Source organism: Dromaius novaehollandiae, chromosome 13 (genome assembly GCF_036370855.1).
Source record: "Dromaius novaehollandiae isolate bDroNov1 chromosome 13, bDroNov1.hap1, whole genome shotgun sequence".
NCBI lineage: Eukaryota > Metazoa > Chordata > Aves > Casuariiformes > Dromaiidae > Dromaius > Dromaius novaehollandiae.
In genome coordinates this window covers 3,647,154-3,670,290 of record NC_088110.1, presented here as the reverse complement: position 1 = coordinate 3,670,290, position 23,137 = coordinate 3,647,154, and the positions used below count along the sequence as shown (strand labels likewise).

Sequence of the window (23,137 nt, the reverse complement as noted above, 5' to 3'; positions counted from 1 at the left end):
AGGCTTTCTGGAGCCCAGGCTCGGGAGCAAGCAGGTGGCCAGGGCACCGAGCGTGCCTGCAGGCTGCAGCGGCTGCCACCGTATGCTTAGCACCTTCCATCCCATCCAGACCCATGCAGGCCTGGATCTTGGAGAAGGTGCTTTTTTTGCATGTAAAATTAACGGCATTGTTGCAGGATACAGCAAACACGTAATGCTGTTCTCTGCAGCATCGGAGTCCTGCTGTCAGATGTGCAGCTGCATCTTCTGCTCATACGTTGTGTGTGCTCTGAAGGCCTGTTAGAAATAGGTATAAATGCTCTGGATATCTTTCCTTCAACCAAAAAATTTCGTTGCCCCCTCCCTCCCCCCCAAGCAAAAACCCTCCACCTGTGCAGACATGGCCAGACCTTACAAAGCCATGTCTCCATCCTCATCTTTCCCGTAGGGAGCCAAGATCCATCTTGGCCCTGTCTTTAGGTGACTGCCACAGCCCTTGCCTTTCACACCCGCTCTAATATTTGGTCCCCAGACTCATGCAAGGATCTTCATTTAGCTTCCCTTTTTGAGACTGCGACTGCAGTTTCTCTGTGGGCATTGCCTAAAAAGAAAGTGGGACGTGGCAGAGGATGAAGTGAAGACTGGGCTGTGCGGCAGAAGTCGCCCCTCTTTCCCGCATGTAATTCTAGGGCTGTTTCTGGGGGGGCCGCATCACGTGCCCGTCTCGGAGGATGGCAAGTCTTTCTGTATCTGGTGTACAGAAAGGGGTCATGTTACTATTTCCAGCTGAGGGGAGTCAGAGAATGTCCTATACCAAAATACTGCTTGCTCTACATACTCCAGAAGGAGAGGATGCAATGCCCTTTCTTTAACGCAAAGATCTGGTGCTGGGTAACGGGAAGGCAAACAGCTCACCTACGTGGCAGAGTTTAATGCCAGGTTTCTTCAATTCAGAGAAATTTCAATCCCTCCTCACTTCTCAGAGCTAAGTAAGTATCTATCTATGATATCTGATGTTGCATGTAATACAGCTGCATATTGTTTTTAAGACTTAGTATAAATATGCTTTCCCAAAGGTCCAAATCCCTGTGTCGGTGGAGTGCTTTCCTGCTCCAGATTCAGTGCTCCTCCGGAGATTTCTAGCTCTATCTAGGGTATAAGAATCCATACTGATATTGTCAGATCTTTGGGGCAGCAGGAACCACTTATTTGGGGGAAGAAGTTGGGTGTGAAGGGCATGAAAGACTGGTGGTTCACAGCTGGGTTCAGTGGGCACTGCTAGCGGTGCGTATCCTCATTGGGAAGTACACGGTACGTTGAACTCTCGCTCCACCGGATTTGCCAGTGGCCCCTTAGTTTTAGAGCTATGTTTAACGAGCATAGAGACTTTTAAAATATTAGCACCTTTTACGGTTGATAATGCTGCGGTTCATCACTTCAGAGGGAAACAAAGGCTTTTTGCTTTTTTATAGTTTGATTAATGATTAAATTGAAGTTGTGAAAGCTTGGTGTGTTTAATTGGAAATATAACACAGTAAAAATGCCAAACACAGATATTCGAGTCAGAGTGTTAACAAAAGCCTTGCATTTGTTGTGTATGCATGTTGGTGCAGTTTACCCCACAACTATTTGCTTTAAATCCAAAATAGCCTGTGTGTTTGCTTGTACAGGTCACTTAAAGTAATGCTTGGGATAAGGAGTTAACAGCTCATTTGTCACTCCGTTCACATACAACTGGCCCGTTTATGAGGTTTAGGGATACACTAAAAACTGGAAGTTTTAAATTTAATTCTAATTATTCAGAATTTTTTCTAATTTACTCTAAATTACGATTTTTTTTTTTAACCACTCCTGTTGTATTCAGGGAAAGAGAGGCTGTGCAGTAAACTCTTTCTTTATGCTTTCCAACTGTTCAGTTATTTCATCCTTTTTCAACTGATTTTTAAAGACTTTTTCACAGTTCCTAGCAGGCCTCTGAGAGCTCCACTCTTGCCTGAAGCTGCCAAGTAAAAACCTTCTTTTTACTTAAGTCCAACAATCTTATCTCGGCTTATCGCTCTTACCAGCTTTCATCCCAGCTCCCTCAAATGGAGAGCAAGAGGAAGCAGTTGCTGGGACGCAGAGATAAAAGAGAATAGAAGCAGGACATTTCACTAGGCTTTAATGCATATTAAAACAGAGGATTAATGTATTTCCATTTTCACGTTGTGCTTTATGGGCATCTTACTGTACCTCTGGTGAAGTAAAGTGACCTTTAAACCTCTCCGGAGTGGACTGGGGAGAGAGCTGATGGCACTTCTCAAGCTGGAAAGAGCTGAGTAGTACAATATGTATCTGATGTTAGTGCAAGGCTGATTTTTTTGACTGAAGCTCTGTTTCCCCTTTTCCACAGGGATTCCTGAAGAATGAAAAAGATAATGCGTTGCTGTCAGCCATTGAGGAGTCCAGGAAGAGGGTAAGCTGGAAGCAAGCACCTAAAAAAAAAAAAAAAAAAAGAAAGAAAAAAGGGGGGGGGGAGAAGTGTGGGAGAGAGAAAAATCCCAAGGAATAGTTTTATAAATCAGATGTTTAATAAACTGATGGCATTTAAAAGGACTGTATCTTTCATAGATTGCAGCATAATTAGAAGTTAGGAAATACATGCTTAGGCTTTGCAGAAGAAATAATTTTGTCCGTTGTATTTCAGCAGCAGTATTTGGTAGGGTCAGGAAGCTCGTGGTGGTAAATCCGAGTTTATACAGAGCCGCTGTTGTATGTTAGGCACAGCACACTTGCTCCGACACCACTCTGCATGAGTGCCTTTTTTTTCTACAGATGATAGTGTCAGGATACTGGGTTTCTTCCCTTTCTTACTCTGAGAAATGCCTTGTGCAATGACTTTGCATTTGGTGATGATGCTCAGTGAATTGCAGCAGTCTCTCCTGGCTGCAGGAGTTGAAGCGTGTTGTTTCCTGCGTATGACAATATTCAGGTCTATGCAGCAGCAGCACTGTGAGATTCAACTCTGTCTGTAGAAGAGCCGGAAAAACCATACGGCATCACACTATCCAAAGCAACTCTCTCGTACAGGCAAACCAGTCCTCAAAGCGGTGCAAAAGAAATTCTCACAGTTGGAGTGTAAGAGTTCTCACTTAGGGTGAGTAAAAAGATTCGCTGAGCCCAGGTTTCTGTCCTCAAGAGGGACCAATTCCTTGAGAGTCTGTAAGAAAAAAGGCAGGTATAAAGCGAGCCTTCCCTAGCTGAGCTCTTGTCTCTTTGCCCCCCAGCAAGGAGTTGTTTTGAGGATTTCCTCGATTCCCAAAATCCCTCAATTGACAATATCCTAACAGCGGGCCATAATGAGACGAAAAATTTATTCGGCTGGCCGAAATGTGTAGGTATGTACACCGTGGCACAGCATTGTGCGAAAGAGAGAGGAGGAGTTGGGAAGGGGATAAGTGGAAGATCCAATATAGCTTATTCTAGTGGAAATAGAAGGATGTTTCCTGTGCCTGTATACTTGAGGCTGTTAGTTAGCATTGCACTAGTAACAAAAGGAAGTCTGTGAAGCATCATCTCTGTCCTAGTGCTATTGCCAAAATAAGGAGTATCAAGCAAACCTCTTTCCTTCCATAAGTTCTCCAGTCAGATCTGAAGACATTGTAGCACATCAGCCATTTTAAAGGTAGAAGTATGTTTGTTCGCAGGATATGATTACTCTGTTTACTTTCCTGACTTTGAGGCTGAGAGAGACTTCTTGGTTCTTTGGCACTGATTGATTTTTCCTTAATAATTTCATTTTTAGTTTAAGATTCTTTTGGAAGCTTTGTTCCTAATCTATTTTCCATTTAAAAGAAAAACTTACTGGTAAAAGCCTCAAAATAAAATACGGGAAATAAACACGCATCTCTCTCAAGAATGTAATAACAGTCAAACCTCTGTGGTCTCCAGGGAGGTTAAAAGCTAGCTGTTGGTAGAGAAATTAGCTGGATCGGGATGACCTGGAAATTGTGCACGCACTCTTTGGTGGTCGACGGCTAGATTAAAGGAGGACGGTTGTCGGCTGAGATGGGTAGAAGGCAGAAAGCTCTTATTGCCCGCGTTTGCTATCTTAGTCCCGCACTTTCTGTGATGGAGTCTCTCTGTTCAGCGCGTGCTGCTGCCTTTCGCACTCTCTTCTGCTCCATTGTAAAACAGGAGACCAAAAGCTGTTAGCACATGTAGGTCCGCATTCAGATGTTGCGAAGCTTATAGCTCAGATCGAGACATTTTGTGCAGAAGTTGTGGCTGCAATTTCTGAGGGAAACTGAGAGCTCGGCAAAGTCCCACAGGGGTTCCCTGGCAGTCGCGAGGCACTGTGGATGCTGGCTCTGCCTATCGATTTCCAGCCTGTTAACAGTTTTCTGTGTATTATAATAGTACTGCAGAGGCAAGGATGCACTGTTTTACCAGCTAGATCTGTTAGTTGTCTTCATTTCAGTTGCACCTGCTTTCTGAATCCCCTTGTATTTGAGCAGGCCTGTTAAAATAATATGCAGCATGTCCATTAGCCCCTGAGGGCTGACCAAGTTGACTGAACTAGTTAATATTTTCTGTTTCATTTTTAAGGTGGGCTATTAATAGCAGAGCTAGTTAGTGATTGCACATTGTGTGGTGTTTCTGTATATTCCTTAACTCTTGTTGTTCACCAACAGACCTTTGCTATGGCTGAGGAGTATCACCGAGAATCAATGCTGGTTGAATGGGAGCAGGTGAAACAACGGATTCTTCATACCCTACTTGCGTCAGGGGAAGATGCTCTTGATTTTACGCAGGAAAATGAGGTAACTCTCAATCTTTCCAAACACTGTGCCTAGTCAGGCACAGCATGCACACAGCTAGCATTCCAGCACTGCTGATACCACATCTAGATTATTGCGTAGATGCAACTGTGTGAGAAAGCAGTATAAAATCTCTAGTTAATTCCAAAATGGCTGTGATTGGCAGAATGCTTTGCCTGGCAAAATTTCAAACCTTTACCCTTACCTTTCAAACTGCTGACCCTGCTTGAGCAGGAGGGTTGGACCAGATGATTGCCATAGGTCCCTGCCAACTCTGACTATTCTGTGGTTCTGTGAAATGATTATTTTTATTGACTGATGGGTACAGGCAACGGAGGGTCTATTGCTAAAACTATGTATTATGCCGCATATGTGCAATTTGGAATCTTAGTCACACTAATGCATATTAGATCAATACGCCCATGGGACAGAAAACACACTGGGGTAAATATTATCTTCGGGAAACTTGCAAATCTAATGAGATCAGATAGTTTCTCAGCTCTACTATAGGCCTTACAGTATCCCTTTCCAATATCCCTCTCTACTTGCCAGCATTTATGGCTTTTCTTAGGAGGGAGCTGAAGTTTCTCAGGTTTCTTGGCAAACCCAAATGAATATTAAAGTAAGGAGGACTATGTTTTTGTAACCTTGATTTCTCACAGAAGATACCGTTTCATGCACATTAAAGTTTAGTGCCTCTAAGACCTCTAGTGTTGAGCAAATTCAAGGTTAAAATAACCAGTAGTGACCAAAGATGGTGAAAAGGTATTGACTAGCAACTTGTAACACAGCATGAGGAATGTTTTTAACTTAAAACATTACAGCTTACTCCCTTAAAGAAAACGTTCCAGTTTTTTGAGTGGAATAAAGCACAGTTACATGTAAAGTTGTGGGAACACCACCCCTCTGAGCTAGAAGCATTGGACATCGGGTGGGATCTCTGGAGCACAAATTGCATCGCAGCCCATCATGCAATGTTCCAGGCAAAACCATAACCTTGAGAGGACAGGTAGGAGGTGGGGGAAGCATGCTGCTGCGCTTTAAGGCCAGAAAACAGATCCATTTTTTTATACCCTTGTTATTTCCCCCACCCCCTTTTTTATATACATATATATATATTAAAAAAAAGCTGATGTTCATTGGAGCAACTTATGGAGTTGCAAACTACATTAAAAAAAAAAGCCCTTGGTGTTAATGGGCTGTGACCTGTATAGGGATTTGGAAATAATTAAAGTTGTTAATGAAATGTCCCTTTCTGATTGCTGTTCTTTAAAATATAGGTTAATCCCAGTTAGCACACATCTTTTTATAGAAGCTATCTTCTTCAGAAAGTATTTTACTGATACTTCACTGTGACTTCTCAGCAGGCTGTCCAGCTTTCCAGTATTAGAAATGCTAAATAATGCAGGGTGAATTCGTTTAAAACTAAAAGCAGCTATCCCATTATCTTGGGATATGAGTCTGAAGACTTGACAGCTATACTGAGAGCTTCTAACATCTTCGATCTGTGAGTTATTGGTTCGGGGTTTTCCTTTTGAAGCATGGATATCAGCTGCTAGGAGAAGCACTGTAATAATCTGCTCTGAAATGGCAAAACCTCTTTTCTGATGTTGTGGTATCAAAACAGACACTAGCTCCAGTCCAAGGCACTTGAGATGCCAAGCATCGAATTGGTGGGAGGAAAAAAATCCATCAAATAGTTTTCATGAATTAGTTTAAAGACTGGATATACACTATCACTTGGTAATAGTCCACTCTCCCTTTCAAAGCGCTCATCGTATCAGTATGTCATTTCAAGAGCATTTAAAATCCATGATATGTTCCAGTCTTAGCCTCAAGAAGTCAAAGGTCTGAGAGGTTTGAAGTGCATCTACTGTGTTAAAAGCCTGTTATCTAACCTCCCCACAGCAGGTTGTTCTTCTAAAGCCTTGTTCCAGTCAAATAAGTTTTTTGTGTGTGTGTGACACAAACAGACACAGCTTGTGGAATAGAGTAGAGGTTTAATTGATATCCTCTGGAGATGGAGAATCAACTGAAAAGGCACAGATCCAAACGCAGCAGGGGGCCAGTCTGCCTGCGAGCCAATTCTCAAGCTTCGGGCAAGCTAATTTGGGCAGAGTGAAATACCAACACATTAAGCATGGAAATAAGACCAATTAACAGGCGAACCTCATGTTTCAAAGAAGCTAGCACAGGACTTGCCACTAAGGTTTTCTGTTCCCCCTCGTCCGCCAGCCTGGCACTTCTCCCTCAAGGAAGAACAGAACTAATAAAAAGATGTTTCTTGGGGAAAGAGAGGAAAGCCTGGATTTTGTCTGCAAGATACCAAACACCTATGTTCTCAAGGTGTTTGTTCTGTGTCTTGTTCCACTCGGTGCTGAGGCATGTCTTTTGTCCTTTTCTTTCAGGTTTTCCTCTCTTACCCCCCGCCTCCAGCTTTTCCACTCCTGCTGTCAAGCAACCTGCTCCTAGAGTGACTGACACAGTCACTCGCAGTTTTTACCGTGTCCCCTGTATCGTGCCTGCATATCCCCTAAAATCCCAAGCATTGCAAGATGCTTTTCCACTCCCCCACTGCACCAGCACCTATTTCCATGGTGTCTCTCCAGCCCAGTCTCCTGCGTCGTTTTACGCTGCGTCTGCTGGCCAAGCCATTTGGAGCGCTGACAAAATGTCTGCCCAGGCTCCTGCGAAGGAATGTGCCTGCGCATATGCACATGCGGGCGATGAATAATGCATCTCCCTGTGCGTGCAGCTCGGTGCGCGAGTGACGCTGCATGCTCGGCTGAGTACAAATAAAGGAGGACTCCTTTGAAAAGCAGCATCGTTAGGCAAAAATGAATTTAAAGATACAAATGGTTTTCAGGAACAGATAGTATTCAAAATAAATATTACAGCTCTGAAGAGTCTTTTGGAACAGAGCTAAATTCAGGGCAGGGAGAAGCAAATGCGGTTCGTAAAAACGGCACAAGCCATTTGAGCAACAGCAGACCGCATACAGAGAAGGATGTGCGTGCATGCACATGAACTTCTTCAGTGCTTTGTGCACTACCTGCTTTTCCTTGTTTGCTTTTGCTGCTTCAGTTGTGCTTAAGGATGTGACTTAGTACATGATTCGTCTAAGATGCACCTAGCTGCTGCTTTCATCACGTCTTTCATGATAGCCTTTTCCCTGCTTGGTAAGTTCTGACCTGCTACCAAAGGATGTCCTCCTCCTTCCCCTGATCTCCTCCTTCACCGCAAAGATGCTTCTTTAACATCGGTTCGAGCACAACGAGTGCTTTTTGCGATTCTGGGTGAAGAGTGGAGCCGGCCTTCCCCATGCTGACTCACCGGTTTAGTTTCCCTTTTGAAATTTGCTTTTAGCTCAGCCCTGAGACGGTTCAGTGAGTTTGGGTTTTTGAGTTTAATAATTCAAAAGCCAGAAAGCAAGTATGAGATGAAAAAAGTAGGAAGTCAAGTTGCTCCCATGGCTCTTGGAGTAGGAGATAAAAGCATAGGAAAAGCGAGAAAAATATTTCTGGAGTTTCCGGTGGTGTGTTTTCCCCTCCCACCCTCAAGGACCACAGTGGTAGTTGGCATTGAAAGAATTTGCTTTCAATGTGGCAGTTCTCAGCTGTGCCAGATTGTTAATAAAAGTGATCCTCAAAGCATACTGGTTAGGGTAAAATCAAAACTGGAGAAGGGAGAAGGGGAGGAAAAACACCAGAACCCCGGAACGGTCGCTTGCTAGTTTTAGGCGCGTGCTTTTGCGTTCAGCTCCCAATCTGTGGGTTTCAACCTGTCGTCACGCACCGTTCTCCGGAGCGACGGCCGCGTGGATGTTCCTCGGCGCCGCATGACGGCAGAGGAGACCGGAGCGAGACTCGCAGACTGGAGCCCCGGTCCTTAGGTTTCGGGTGTTTGGGCACTGATTGAAAAGCGGCACCGAGTCGCAATGTACCCTTCTTCTCGTGCGTTGGAAGATGAAACCTCATCAGTAATTAATGACACCGTCCATAATTTAGCGTTGCTTTAAATAACTCTGCAATTTATCTAGCACAGCACAGGGGAAGGCTGCAAAGTGCTATTTCTGCCGTCACGCCTGTTTCCCAGGAAACCTGCTTTAACAGCTGCTTTGTTCTTCAGAACAAAGAATTTGTCGGGTTTTAGGTGGGCTTTAAAGGAATTTGTGTCAGATGATTTGGCACTGAAAGAGAAATGCATATAGTTTCAAATATCGGTGTCCATTAGGATTGACTGCAAGGAATATGTTTCGTGCAAGTTTAGCTGCAAAAAGAATGGGACTTTGGGTTTTTTTTTTTTTGTAAGGTATTTTGTTTATACTGCCTAAGATCTAAAGGTATCTGTCTAATTTTATAATGAGGTTGGCGTAATTTGAATTGCGCTCTTACTGAGAGATGAATGCAGTGATAAATTCCAGAAATTTCTTTGATAGTTTAGGTTAAAAAGGTGGTCCAAGTTCATCTTTGGCACCTTCATTCATTTATATCTCATTATATCAGGGACAAACAGAGCTGGGTATTATTTTTTTCCTGTAGTCAGCTGTTGTATGCTATGCAAAAAGCGTAAATCACAAATTTCTCTTAGTGTCTGAATAAATATCAGTGCCTTTATCCTCACCTGTCAAGTCCTAGCTAACTCAAACGGCTTCTTTCCCCTTGCAATCCTGTGATTGTATATGTCTTTAAATTTAAAATTGCTTAAAATTTTCCTATTCAAAGCTCCTGGACTTGGACAAATATAGCTGTCGTCTTAGCAAGAACATATACTCAGGGGTGCGGTGGAGCTACTACACAATAGAAGATAAACTAGGTTAAACTGATATCAAATTAAAATTAAAATAGTCTCTCTGGCCTTCCCAGATGCTTCGGGGCATAGACTGGTCAGCAACGTGCCTGCAAGTTCATCAGTTCGTAGCATTTTCGTCCCAAATTGGGAGGGATGCAGCTCACAAAAATGTGAGACGCTTGTGACAATCCTAGCAGTGCTGCTTCCTCGCGTGAAATAAGGAGCTGTGTTAGCGGTGTCGCTCCCAGGAGAAAATGTGTCCACTTCTCAGATCTTCCCCCGAAATCTGTGCAAGCCGGGTCATTTAGGAACGTGGGTCCTGCAGCATGAGAGGTGTGTGTTTTAAGTAGATTAAACGAAAGTGAAAATAATAATTTTCTGTTGCGTTTGGGCTTTGTTTAGGTTGGCTCTTTGCAGAGGCAGCAAGGCAGTCGTGTTTAATGGAGCTCTTCCAGGAAAGGCTATAACATGTCCTTAAGCAATACTTGAAGGTGATCCTGTCTGCACATTAAAGTACTAAAACTCTGGATAAATGGCGTAAGGGAAGGTAAAGCCATTTGACAGTATCGATATGGTGCAGTATAATAGCTAATGAGGATGTGCAGCTAGCCATAACCAACTTTAGTGGTTAAAAAGCTTTATTTTAAAACTCTGCAAATGTACCTGCTCTTTCTCAGAATAAGTTATTGATTTCAATTTAAGGGAATATAGATGAACCTGAGTTATATGGTAATAAACCAAGGCCCGTTCTCAGTGTTTGCTTACAGCTACTTCCAGTATTTAGCTGATGTGCTTTGCATCATCTCTCCTGGGGAAGCAAACAGCCAGCTTAGATCCTCATAATTGCACCCAAGCTAGACACCCTACGTGAGTTAAGCAAGGGTTGCCTGGAGAGGTGACATCTCTTATCAGACCGACTCTGCCTGAGAAAGTCAAATGAGCTTTTGGGCTTAAAGTCTGCAAATCAAAGGCTGTTGCTTCCATTTCAGCCCTGAAAACACGCTTGCTTGTCTGTTCCTCCTCCCCTGTCCCAGCTCTGTCAGAGGGCTTAATAACAAATATTATGCTTCCATACTAAGCCTGTCTTGCTTTTATCTTCAGACCATCATGGCTATAGCACTACTGTGGAAGCAGGCGATATTAAAGGACTGCTTACCTTAAAGGGATCTGTCTTTAAAATGATAGTACTTTTTTTTTAATTTTCAAACCCGAGACTTGTAATGCTGATGCTGAAACGAAGAATTACATTTTTAGGAAGCTGGAAGAAAACAGAGAGTATCGCATACTTAGTTGGGATTGTTTTTTCCACTGGGGTGGTGGACATCTGTGTTTAGTGGAGGCTATACTAAAGACATAGCTATGATTGTGGCTTTATACAGCATAAGAAAATTATGGCAATATTTTATTTCAATTTTCCCAAAAGAGTACAAACTTTTCCACCCTATGACTCTGTGAGCCTGGCATAGGCTCCATGGTGGGAAGATGATTTATTCAGGCCAGTAGCTTGCTAGCTTCCTTCCTCCCCCTGCAGCAGACCGGCCAAGGGGCAGTTCTGGGGAGATGATCGAATATTGCAGGCCCATTTTGTGTCCGAATGCACGGCACTGGAACAAAATTGGAACGTCAGATTTGCTAGCCTGGATCCATTGAGCCGGTCGGTCAAGTTGCGGGTCCTTGCTGCGATGGAGGCTCAGACCAGCTGCTTTGTGGGGAGGTACTGAACTTTATAACAGGCACCTTTCAGGAAACAAAAGCAAATCGCTATTATAAGATACTATTTAGAGCAGCTGATGTCCTAAATCTAGAGAGCTAGTGGTTGGTTTGTGTGCTGAGTAGGGAGAATTTCTGTCATTTTATACGTAAACCTGGTGTTGTGTTTAAGCTGTATTAGGAGGCTGATAGGATATTGTAATGAAATTGTGCGTTTTACTCTGTGAAGAGTTCAAGAGCTTGGTAAGCTCTGTCAAGAGTGCAGATTTGCATTTTTACTTTGGGAATAGATACACTGGCAAAATGCGTTGCAGTAGTTTTATACCTTTTGTATAGTGAACGGTCAAAAGACTATAACTGAGTATGAAGACTGAAGAGTTTGACTGTATTTGAGGAGAAAAAAGGGGCCTAAACCTTTAATAACCATTGTGCTTCTCATTAAACAGCCTAGCTATGTCGGTGAGTCGGGCCCTCCGGGACGCAGCTCTTTGGACAACGTGGAGATGGCATATGCTCGGCAGGTGGGTGTGTTGGAAGGGAAGGCAAAAGCACAGTTAATAATGTTTTCTGCAGAGATAGATATGTGCGTAGAAAAATACGGCAGGTTAAGCATGAAAGCGTCTGTCTGGGTTTAAAATGCAGTTGGAAAATAAAAAAAATTTAGCCTGACTTTTCCTGGAAATGCACTTGTCCTGAACACCATGTGTGATTATAGAAATAATTTGTGTTTATATAGTAAACTGAAATTCTTTTATACTTAAAAAAATTTTTTTAGAACTCTTGTCAAAGTGTAAAATTATGTAAATGAATACTTTAAATTCCCTTCGTTCTTACAAAAAAAAGATGCTGAGGTCTTAATCCCGACGTTTGTCAAACTATATGCTGTTTTAGTGGGATCACTTATGTGGAGCTATAGCACATCAGCTATGCGTTAATATGTCTGGCAGCATTAGAATGCCTCGGAAATTTTGCAGAGAAAACTGATAAATCTTTACATAACCAATTTGTTACTTTTGTTATTTGAGAAGTTCTGTTTACCAGCACTGTTGGAAGCAAAATGAAAGATAAGGACTTGATTTTTCAAAATGGAATATGTAAAACTACGTAGACAAAGCATTGCCTAATTCGCACACAATTACGCTTATTGTGTGCCTTGGCTCAATCTTTGCTCAGCCAGATAGCAGCTTGTACATCTGTTTTGCCATGTCTGCATTCAGTTATGGTAACCATGTGAGGAAGTGAATCACAAAATAGGGTGCATGGTTGAGCTGATAGTGTAAATTTGATTTAGTGAGTGTTATTAGTACATTATTCTGTCTTATCTCCACTGTAATATTCCTGCATGAAGGGCCTTCCTCGTGGTGTGATTGCATCCAGCTACCAGCATCTTCCCCAGTATTTTGTGAACACAGAAAGCTTGATTTTTCTAGCAACACTAGTGTCAGGGAAAGCCTTTGAGTCACAGTTTCTTCCTGGGACGTGAGCAGGTGGACTCCTGTCAGATTTACGGCCTGCGTGCAGACCAGTTGTGCTGTGCCTTGGAAGCAACGGCATTCGTGTACCTGCTTCTGCCACCAGAATGGTTCACACAGCCGTCATGTGCTGCTGGCGAGCGCTCAGCAAAACCTGCCGCAGCTCAGCTTTTCTTAACCCCACCGTGCTTGAGCACAAAAGATGCTGCGTTTTAAGGCTGCTATCGTATAAGGCTCCTATGGATTTCAGTGGGTAGTTAGGGCAGCCCTGAAGATAAGGCAGTCCATGTTGTTCCAGTTCACCATCAGCCGCAAAATGCATTTTAATTATTCTAAAATAATTAATTGTTCTTCATGCGCTGTTCAGACTCTTTTACAGAAACTCAGTGAAGTCTGCATATGTGATTTCACTAGTGCTAGATTCCGGCTGGAATCCCGAACTCGGCATCCGGTTTGTGCTGGGATGTTGGTGAAGCGGTATATGTGAGAAGGAACGACTTAGGGCACTCCAGCACCTCTTTTCTAGCACTGCGAATGAAGGGGAGAAATATGTATTGTTAAACTTGCTTACTTTTGGTATGTTTCAGATTTATATTTATAATGAGAAGATAGTGAATGGACATCTGCAGCCTAACCTGGTGGACCTTTGTGCTGCAGTTGCAGAACTGGATGATAAGGTACTGCCAATAAATTAACCTAAGGAGATGTATTTAATCTGTTTTCAGCTGTGATTAACAGCTTGCTGACGTTGGTGGAAAAATGCTGATATTGCCAAAAAAAGATTGCATGGCTCCACAGAAAACACAGAGCCAATACTGGAATCTTCTTGAATACAGTGGGGCTCACCTGTGATATACTTGGTAATGCTGAAAATCTCTTACCAAAATGAGGAAGAAAAGAACCTGGTTTCACAGCAGTGTCCCATCATGAACAGTGAGCTGTTAGGGGAAAAAGTTGCTTTGCACCCAGAATGAGTTCTGTTGTGTTTTGTTTTCAAAATCAACCTCCCAATATCCTTGTATGCCATATTCTTTGAGCAACATTAGCCGTAGATGAAAGGTGTGCTATCAGGCCAGGCAAAACCTCTAGGAGTGACTTTAAACCAATGTTCTGCCTGCTTTTCCTTTTTTCCACTCCTTCAGTTGTGTTGCTTTGATCCACACCCAAAAAACAAATGCATAAACTTGACCACCTTTGAGAAATGCACGGAAAAAATACTGCAGGAGGTCAAGTCATCAAAAATCTCTGCAGATGGGGAGGGCAAAAAGCTGTTTGGAAGCTGAGGCAGATGCCTCGGTCAGATCTGAGTTACAGGTGTGCATCTTTGCTTTGAACAACTCTTAATTTTTTTTTTTTTTAGGGACAGCGTAGTGAGTTTCAATACTCTTGCTGTTTTGAAGTGCTTGAGATCAAACACCTGCCCTTGCTGAAGCTACCTGTGCTGTTACTTCTACTCAGTATTTTGCTGTTTCAGCAAGGATGCTTTGGTCCTGTAGACACTGCTATAGCTGTTTCTTTGTGAATGTGCAGACCTGGATGGTTTTCAAACTTTTTTCCTAACTGAGTCCTTGTCCAAGCGATCATTGTCCTATAAATGTTTCTCATCATGGCTGTGATTTTACAGCTTTCCAATGGCAAGTAGGGCAAGTGCTTACTTGGAAAGCTGATGTAGTGACAGTATTTAGAGTAGAATATATGAGCTGGAAATGGGGAAAGATGCTTAGCATCAAATACCCAGGCTAGTTTTGGAAATCGTTGTCAATCCTGCGTGACAGTTGCAGGTAAAATCTTTATAGCCATCTCCTCCTTATACAAGAGGAATGGAGAGAATCCTGTAGACTCTGAATTCTGCTGGGCAGAGGTGGCTTACCTTCATGGTTGTGTTCAGCATCTCCATTACAAATCTAAACTGACTGAAATTGTTCCTGTGCTTGTATGCCTTTTTCAAGCATAAAAATACTGTATAGCTCAAAACAGTGTCTTGCTCATCTCTGTACTAATCATTGTTGCGTGAAACGGCTCATTTATAGAACATCTCTGAGATGTGGGCCATGGTGAAACAAATGACCGACGTTACCCTGGTTCCTGCTAGCGATGCCTTGAAAGTCCGGACCAACATGGAGGTGCGTATGGAGTTCGTGAGGCAGGCTCTGCAGTACCTGGAACAAAGGTAAGCAGAATACTATAGATGGTTTGATGGCTCCTTAATAACAAGCCAGAATGACTTTGATGTAATATGGACAAACATATCGCTAAGTCAACTACATAGTGCTGCTTTCAGGAATGTCTGCCTGTCTTTTCTGTTCTGTGGGACTTAGAGCAGTCCCTTGGAGTATAGAGCTGTTCTCGTTAGAAAGGCCTCGAGCCCACTGGGAAATCCTTTAGAAGACACAAAGACCTTTTATTCTTCCTTCCATGTTGCCTGTAAAGATTTTGTATCCGTCATAGTGATAAGAAGATTTTTCACTTGTGGAAAGAGATTTATATCCCTTCCACAAAAAAATTCCCCTTTTTCTGTGCTTCCTTTCTCCTGCTGATCACCTGGAGCTAGTGCAGGGTAGAAGTGAGGATAGCACTGTGGAGAAATCTGCTGCAATGAGTCAGTCTGATCATGCAATTTCTACACTGAAAGGTGTTTGTAAAATTTCAAGGGACTGGAATTGAAACGTCTACAAATCATTTCCAAACTGTGGAAAAAGTGGCCTGCTTTCTGTCTCAGCAAATATCACGGGGGCCTAAGCTCCTTGACAGAGAGGATGTTTGCACAGTCGCAGGCCATGCAGCTGACAGGATGGCTGTAGAGAGGAAGCCCAAAGCTGAATCCTCTGGATGGCAATGTTACCTGTTCATTGCACATGTGCTCGCAGACCTGATGTCGCAGTGTCTCTTGTCTAATAGCTGCCAACACAATGCTAGCAGGATGGTTCAAGGGTGGAAAGCAAACAATAGATGCAGCAGTTGTTCCCTGTTGTTCTCCTCCCTCACCAGTTTCTGGAAACTGGGCCCTTCAGGCTTAACTTTTTTTTTCCCCAAATCCACCTGCCTTGCTTTGTATCTGAACTGGCCAACTGGCAAGGCGGACCCTGATACCGGTGTGTTTGCATGCACCACCAGCCCTTCACATGGCTGGTGAGGAAATCTAGCACTGCCCACAGCTGTTCTTGCATCAGTTGCTTTGGAGCAGGTGTTAGTGATTTTAAACCCTGAGGAGCATGTGTATAACTTGGCTGTAAAGTCAGAGTTATTATCAAGATACACTGATACTTGCCTAAGTTTGACATAGCTTTTCAGTCTTGTAGCCTGGTGGTCTGCAGCTAGGAACGAAAGTAGGAAGTGGTATATATGCACTACTCCATGATGTGCTGCAGAGAAAAAGGACCTCAGCTAATTTACTCCTGCTGCTTATACAAGTATTGCTACAGTGTACTAACTTTTGAGACTCCTGCCTCTAAACAGGAATAGTTGTCATGTTGACCTGCCTTGATTAATGGCTTTCACAGGTTCTTTTAGAAGGTATTCTCAAAGCTGCCTTTACCAGTTTGTTTGTCTCTAAATTCTCTTTATGTCTGCAGTTTCCTTATAGTAAGTCCATGGCTCTACGGTTTACATTTGTCCACAGTGGAGGGGAGAGACAAACACATGTGTAGTATTTAAATGTTCTTTTGTGACAGCACTGAGAGTTCATGCGGTAAGATGGAAAGGATTTTTGGCGGTTGCATAGTGGAGCTGAACATATTACTAAGAGCCTAATGAGAAGAAGCTCCACTAGTGTACCACAGACTTCAGAGTGTGGTTTCTCTCAAGTTTTCCAAATACCAGTATCTTCCTAAAGCAACATAACTTTCTGGCTAATTTTGTTGCCGTGATAATGTTTGAACATCCAAGTAATTTGCCTAAAGATTGCTGATTCCATTGAATCTGGAAGGCAGTGGATGTTTTTTGCCGCACGTATGTTTTAGCCTGTTCACGTGGTTTTCTTTCAGTTACAAGAATTACACCTTTGTGACGGTGTTCGGAAACTTGCACCAGGCTCAGCTGGGTGGAGTTCCTGGGACCTACCAACTAGTCCGCAGTTTCTTGAACATCAAACTCCCTGCGCCCGTCCCTGGTCTCCAGGTATGTCCATCTCTTTCAGTGACCGAGCTAAAATAATGACACAAATCTGTTTGCTCCAGTACAGCCAGGAAAATAAACAAGCCTCCGGTGGTTTTGTGTTGTTTAAATTGTTTTAGGTAGTGGGCTCTTACTTCGTCTCCAGAATCTTTTATGCGTAAAATGGAAGGTAGTAGACAAAATCACTTTGACTCAATTCAGAGCTAGTCCCAGAAGTATGGTGGTGGTCAGTAGTTCTAGAAAGTTCGAAGCTATAGAAATTATAGTCTCTTCTGATCATTTTTAAGGAGGTATTAAAGTATTAAAATATGTTAAGATATTTCAAAACAGCAGAAACATACTGAGATTTAATGGTCCATGTTACCGTTTTGTTTTTCTTCTCAGCATCTGTCGTAAGATGCTGACACCAGTTATTGATGGTTAAATATCTAATGAATTAATCTGAGTTGTAGACAAAGCCTTTTTATTTAGGAGTCTGAATAAAATCCTGTTCATCTGTCCATAGTAGCAGGTCCTAGCTGTGCACCTGCAAAATTACCAGTGCTTACAGGCAATCTGGGCTGAAAAAATTAAAAATTAAATGAAACAGTAGTAAATATATAATACTGGAAACCAAATAGCTGAGTTTAGCTGCCTTGCTTACCTGCTGAGGTCCATGATTAGTTTGGTATCTTTCTGTTTCGGTACAGACATTTTTAATACCTCGGTGGTCACAGCCAAAGCCCATCGAAGCCCGTGTTAAGTCTCTGAGCTCAGCTGTTGCAAATAGAATTTTCTCTTGTAGCAGGAAAGCTCCTGACTTTGCCTTTTAAATGACACCTTGAATGTCTGGCAGTAACTGGAAAGCATTCTTTTTACACAAAGATTACACTAAAATAATGACACAAATCTGTTGGTCCAATACAGCCAGGACTCTGGCTTCTGTAATGCAAACAGAATTTTCACCAAAATCAGTGTATAGGTATCAGGATGGAAATAATGAACCAGGCAGTTGATGTGTATATAGAAAAATAAGTCAAATATGCTCCTTAAAAAAAAAAAAAAAAAAACAAGTGTTTTCTTTGTATTCATCTTTCAGGATGGTGAGGTGGAAGGCCATCCTGTTTGGGCACTCATTTACTACTGCATGCGCTGTGGAGATTTGACTGCAGCCATGCATGTGGTGAAGCAAGCACAGCACCAGCTGGGAGAGTTTAAAACCTGGTTCCAAGAATACATGCACAGTAAAGATAAAAGGTAACTGGGAATGAGGAAAGGTCTTTGAGGGACAGAAACTGCTGTGGAGTAGTGAAATAGGCAGTGGCTTGGTATAAATATAAAGGGCTCGAGTTTCTTTTGGTGGTAACGGCTGCCTGGTGTTTGCATTACTTACTTAAATTACATATAAGAAGTTTGCATATTTTAATTTATGTCTTTAAAGTCTAGAAATCTTGACAGAGAAGGAGTTGTTTGAAAGTATGCACAATATCACATTTCAAAAATAATACAATGGTATAGCTTTGCTTTTTTTACCGTTGGAGCTGCTTGATGTGTAATGGTACGACATTGCATATGACAGATGGGATTTAGTATGCTGTCATAAATCCTATGTCTTTTTATTTCCCACTTGTTTCTTATTTTAGTTGAATGTCCTTTGAGAAACACTTTTTACTATGCCTGTTTTCATAAGAATGGCACACAATAGAAGCAAGTAGTGTCTTTAGAGGCATTTGATCTCAGATCTTTCTGGTGCTTATTCTCATCCTCCAGCATTTGCTGCCTATTGCTTGATGGAGGCCACTGGCCAAAATACTGATTACCTGCTTGTAAGCAATTGAGTTAATGCATCTTAAGGCATGATCTGAACTCTGCTGTGGCGTTTTAAGCTCTCGTGTTTAGCTTTCCATTTGCAAAGAACTTCAATAAATACACCCTCAGCCGTTGCATTTTAGGTGAGGAATGATAATGCCCTAAGATGTATAAATGCAGACATTTGCAACATGTCAGCATGCCTGAAATGCTTGCAGCTGTGCTCCATCCACGAGAATGATGCTGTTCTAAGATACTGGCTGAAATGGGAGGAAATCGGAGGACCCAGATTAGTGCCAGGACGTAAACCTGTAATATCCCAATTTAGCCTATGACAGTCTTATTCATATGAGGGAATTCCTTAATCCTGCAATACATTGAATGCAGTGAGGCTGCTCAGGTCTGAAAATGTGAGCAAGAACAGGTATGTTTGCAGGCCTCAAAAAATAATAGTGAAAATTTCAAAAAAAAAGTACCAAGTGGTGCAGATCATGTCATTCTTCTAAAAATTAACCTGGCTTGTAGAGAATACCTAGCAGTGCTCATTGTATTATTATTGTTCCAGAAACCTTAGTGAAGGCACTGTCATCATTTCCATTACAAACACTTTCATGCTATACAGTATAATTGATTTCTTTTGTTTTTATTACAGCTATAAAAATGTACTCTGGCTACAGAGTTGACAAACAACATCTTAGTCTAGGAGAACACTTTATTGATTCAATTCTGTAAAATTCTCTACAAGCGAATAGAAGAAATAGAATGCTAAAGAACATAATGACAGTATTTAATGATAAAGATGAAACAGTGTTTCTCATAAAGGACTTCATGGTACAATGACCTGCTCACTTGAGTAGTATTTACTAGCCCAAATTGTTCCAAAGACTTTGAGCTGTATTTTCCTGAAATGATGAAATTGCACGGAATCAGACACAAATAGCTCACCTACTGCAATATTAATGCACTCTTAAAATGACTGTCTTCTGATTTTTCCCGCAATGGTGTCATTTGAAGATGTTCCCCCATAATTCTAACCATATTTAAATTAACATGTGCAAAACCAAATACACATGAAATGTGCCTTTTCAGGTAGTATGAACATTTTTAGTTTTGCAAGTGCAAGAAATATCTTCCAGTATTTTCTTTCATGTTGCCTTTGCTGTGACTATGCACCTATTTATGTTGGTTTGTATCCAGGTTTCCTCATACAGGGAGAGTTTGGGTTCACATTTTATTTCATGAATTCCATATCTCATCACTTTGATTTTTTTTTTCCTTAGATTATCCCCTGCCACAGAAAATAAACTACGTCTCCATTATAGACGAGCTTTGAGGAATAATACTGACCCATACAAAAGGGCTGTTTATTGTATTATCGGCCGTTGTGACATTACAGATAACCAGAGTGAAGTTGCTGATAAAACAGAAGACTATCTTTGGCTAAAAGTAAGTGTTTTGTTTTGTTTTTTTTTTTTTAAGTAGGACTAAGTAGTGGTCTCTGCACTTCTCTGCTAATCTCCCTAATCCAAGATGTTTTCCATCAATATAATGTGTGTGATCTGAGGCCTTTCAGATAGTGGAGAGCTTGAGAACCTGAGTCCTAGGACTAGTCTGTCACCCTCTGTACTATCAGGTGTTAATTTGGGGACAGCGTCGTCTTCTCTTTTGTGAAGAAGTGTCATGTTCCTCATTCAACGTCAGTCTTTGCCAGCTGTTTTTACAAGCCATGTTATCTTACTAAAATGAGGGTCCTTTGTCAATTTTCGATTCTGGGTGGATTATGATTGAAATGTTGATGTGAGAATTGACAGAGAAAGACAGTGTCAGTGTCACCAGCACAAAGTTCTCTCAGTTTTGGTGGGGGTATAAGGATAGATACTGGTGATTACCCATACATTTGTTAAGACTGTGCAAAAACCCTTAATTTTGATCGTTGTGTAGTGCGTATTCCGAGTCCTGACAGTTGAGTTTGGTGTTCACAGTTACAAAAGGACCCTTTGGTTATGTCTGCATGGATTTCTGGTGTTACCATGTTAGAGATCTTTGCTGCCTTGCAGCAGGTGGACCTGATGTTGCGACTAGTAGTAGCGTCTAGTCAGTTGGTCAAATCCTAGCAAGGGCTTCACAAGGAAAGCGTATCTTCTGAATTCATCCCTCGTGCAAGATGAAGCTGAAATATCTGTGCTTCTTTTTTTGGATGTGATCCTAGCTGAACCAAGTGTGCTTTGATGACAATGGCACGAGTTCTCCGCAAGACCGATTAACGTTATCACAGTTCCAGAAGCAGCTACTGGAGGACTACGGTAAGAAACCACAAAGAGATAAGTTACCGGGGTTCTGCTTTTCTACTCAGGGCATTTTCTAATTGTTACTACACCAACACTGGACTCCACATAAACCCTAAAGCTCTTCATTAGTGACAGGCACCTTTAGAGTGTTCGTGAACAGCCTGCTTCCCTAGAGTAATGGCAGACTTCAGCATGGTGTGGTGAACAAATCCTGTCTGTGCGCTCAGCAGTCTGGAGAGTGAGCATTTGTATGTGAACAGCACTGCTATTATTTGTACTTTATCTATTCTAAATTATGGATTGCTTTCTCTCACCGTAGATAGGCTAAGCTCTTTTAGCAAAACTTCGCACAGTTGGAGTACAGAACAGAAAAGCATCGTTCCCTAACGTAGGCATGGCTTCCTAAGGTTTTTCTCCATGTGCATCGGTCTTCAGTGTTTCTCATAAATTTCCATTTCAAGTAATTTGCTGGGGACCCAAACTGGCCTTTTTGACGTAAATCCTAGTTCCTTCCATTTTGGAAAGTTGTAGGAACATCTACGCCTAAGAGAGTACCTTTCCCATCTTCATCTTCTGATCAGTCAAAATTGATCAGGTCACTTCAGGTCACTTGGACTATCCAAGATGTACAGAACTTGATTCTCTGCAGCCTTCTAGCATGCAGCATCACCCACATGCAGATAAAAATTGAGTGAAAAAGGGATATAATAAGCTACCATTAGTGTCACTGTGTTAGGAAGTCCAGATTTGTAATATTTTTTTGGATCACTTGGTAAGTGTAAATGAAGACAAAAAGTTATGGTCTTCAGAGAATCTATCGCAGTCTCTCAGAATTGGTGGTTCCTTGTCTAGAAAGAAGGAACTCCTTTCAGTAATTTTATTCTCTGATGCTTCCTGAATACATCTTTATGCTGTGGCCTTTCATGATATATTCGCAGTGAAACGATTATAGATCAGCCACTGCTGTGTGATTAGGTACAATATTCAATTTTGTCTAGTGTGTTTATTTCTGTCGACACTGAATAAACAATAATGATGCATTGTGACAAGAATTGTCCACTGTCTCTGATTGCAAAACCATTCTCACTTGCTCTGTGTGCGTGTTTTTTCAGGTGAATCACATTTTGCAGTGAATCAGCAGCCTTTCCTCTACTTCCAAGTATTGTTCCTGACAGCACAGTTTGAAGCTGCAATCGCTTTTCTCTTTCGGATAGAGCACTTGCGTTGTCATGCTGTTCATGTTGCTTTGGTCATGTTTGAGTTAAAATTGCTCCTGAAATCATCTGGGCAGAGTGCACAGCTATGTAAGTCCTGCACATTTACTTTACAATAAGGGAATGTCTTCTGGGGCCTTTAATACCCTGTAGACAGTGCAGCCTATGTAACTGATCAAACAAGCAACATTTATCAGTACAGTCTGCTAAAGGTTAATTGTTTTAGTTGCTTTAGATCTCTGGATCATTGCTGTGATTAATTTGAGATGAAGATCAGAGCAATGTTTCCTGGCATTAGATACTTTGATAGTGTTGTTTCTGACATTGCAGTAAGCCATGAGGCTGGTGACCCTCTTGGCATCAGGCGTCTTAATTTTGCACGGCTTTTGATGCTTTACACCCGTAAATTTGAATCAACGGATCCAAGAGAAGCTCTGCAGTATTTTTACTTTCTCAGGTAGGAGCCAAGATATGTCTAAATTTTCTCTCAGTTATACTGCTTAATTATCCTTATCCTGGAAGTCTTCAGTTTCAGAAACAGTATCTTCCTCCTCCCTTTTCTTTTGTAGGAATGAGAAGGACAGCCAAGGAGAAAATATGTTCTTGCGCTGCGTTAGTGAACTAGTAATTGAAAGCAGAGAGGTATGTATGGCCATTTTCTGCCTTCCTTCCCTAGACTGAAATTTCTCTCTTCATTGAAGTCTTCCTTAGGCCAGGCAGCCTTAAGCATTTGTTTACTCTCATTCTGCATCGTGCTTCAATCACATACCTAGATGAAGGAAGATTCCAGTTCTCGCATCAGCCATGTGTTTAGGATGTTTAATTGTGTCTTTGGGGGGTATTATTTATATGCAATAATAATTTTGACATAGATCCCTGTTTGTAAAACACCCATGGCTGCATCTTCATAGTTACTAAGTATGTTATGAAATATATAAAACTTCATCTCTCTTTTTTTCCCCCCCTTTTTTCCTGCTTTATGT

At 41.9% G+C, this 23,137-nt stretch overlaps 1 protein-coding gene across 2 annotated transcripts in view; it reads left to right on the top strand.

Annotated features, from left to right (window-relative positions):
- NUP93 (nucleoporin 93) overlaps positions 1-23,137 on the top strand; it is an 85,845-nt gene that overhangs the window by 50,778 nt on the left and 11,930 nt on the right. For both annotated transcript variants that reach the window (XM_064519453.1, XM_064519454.1), the window contains 12 exons: positions 2,372-2,434; positions 4,653-4,781; positions 11,726-11,800; positions 13,339-13,428; positions 14,782-14,921; positions 16,735-16,867; positions 17,943-18,100; positions 19,933-20,098; positions 20,862-20,955; positions 22,053-22,244; positions 22,485-22,611; positions 22,724-22,796. In XM_064519453.1, coding sequence (XP_064375523.1) covers positions 2,372-2,434; positions 4,653-4,781; positions 11,726-11,800; positions 13,339-13,428; positions 14,782-14,921; positions 16,735-16,867; positions 17,943-18,100; positions 19,933-20,098; positions 20,862-20,955; positions 22,053-22,244; positions 22,485-22,611; positions 22,724-22,796 — 1,440 coding nt within the window. The remainder of the gene's footprint in view (positions 1-2,371; positions 2,435-4,652; positions 4,782-11,725; positions 11,801-13,338; positions 13,429-14,781; positions 14,922-16,734; positions 16,868-17,942; positions 18,101-19,932; positions 20,099-20,861; positions 20,956-22,052; positions 22,245-22,484; positions 22,612-22,723; positions 22,797-23,137) is intronic.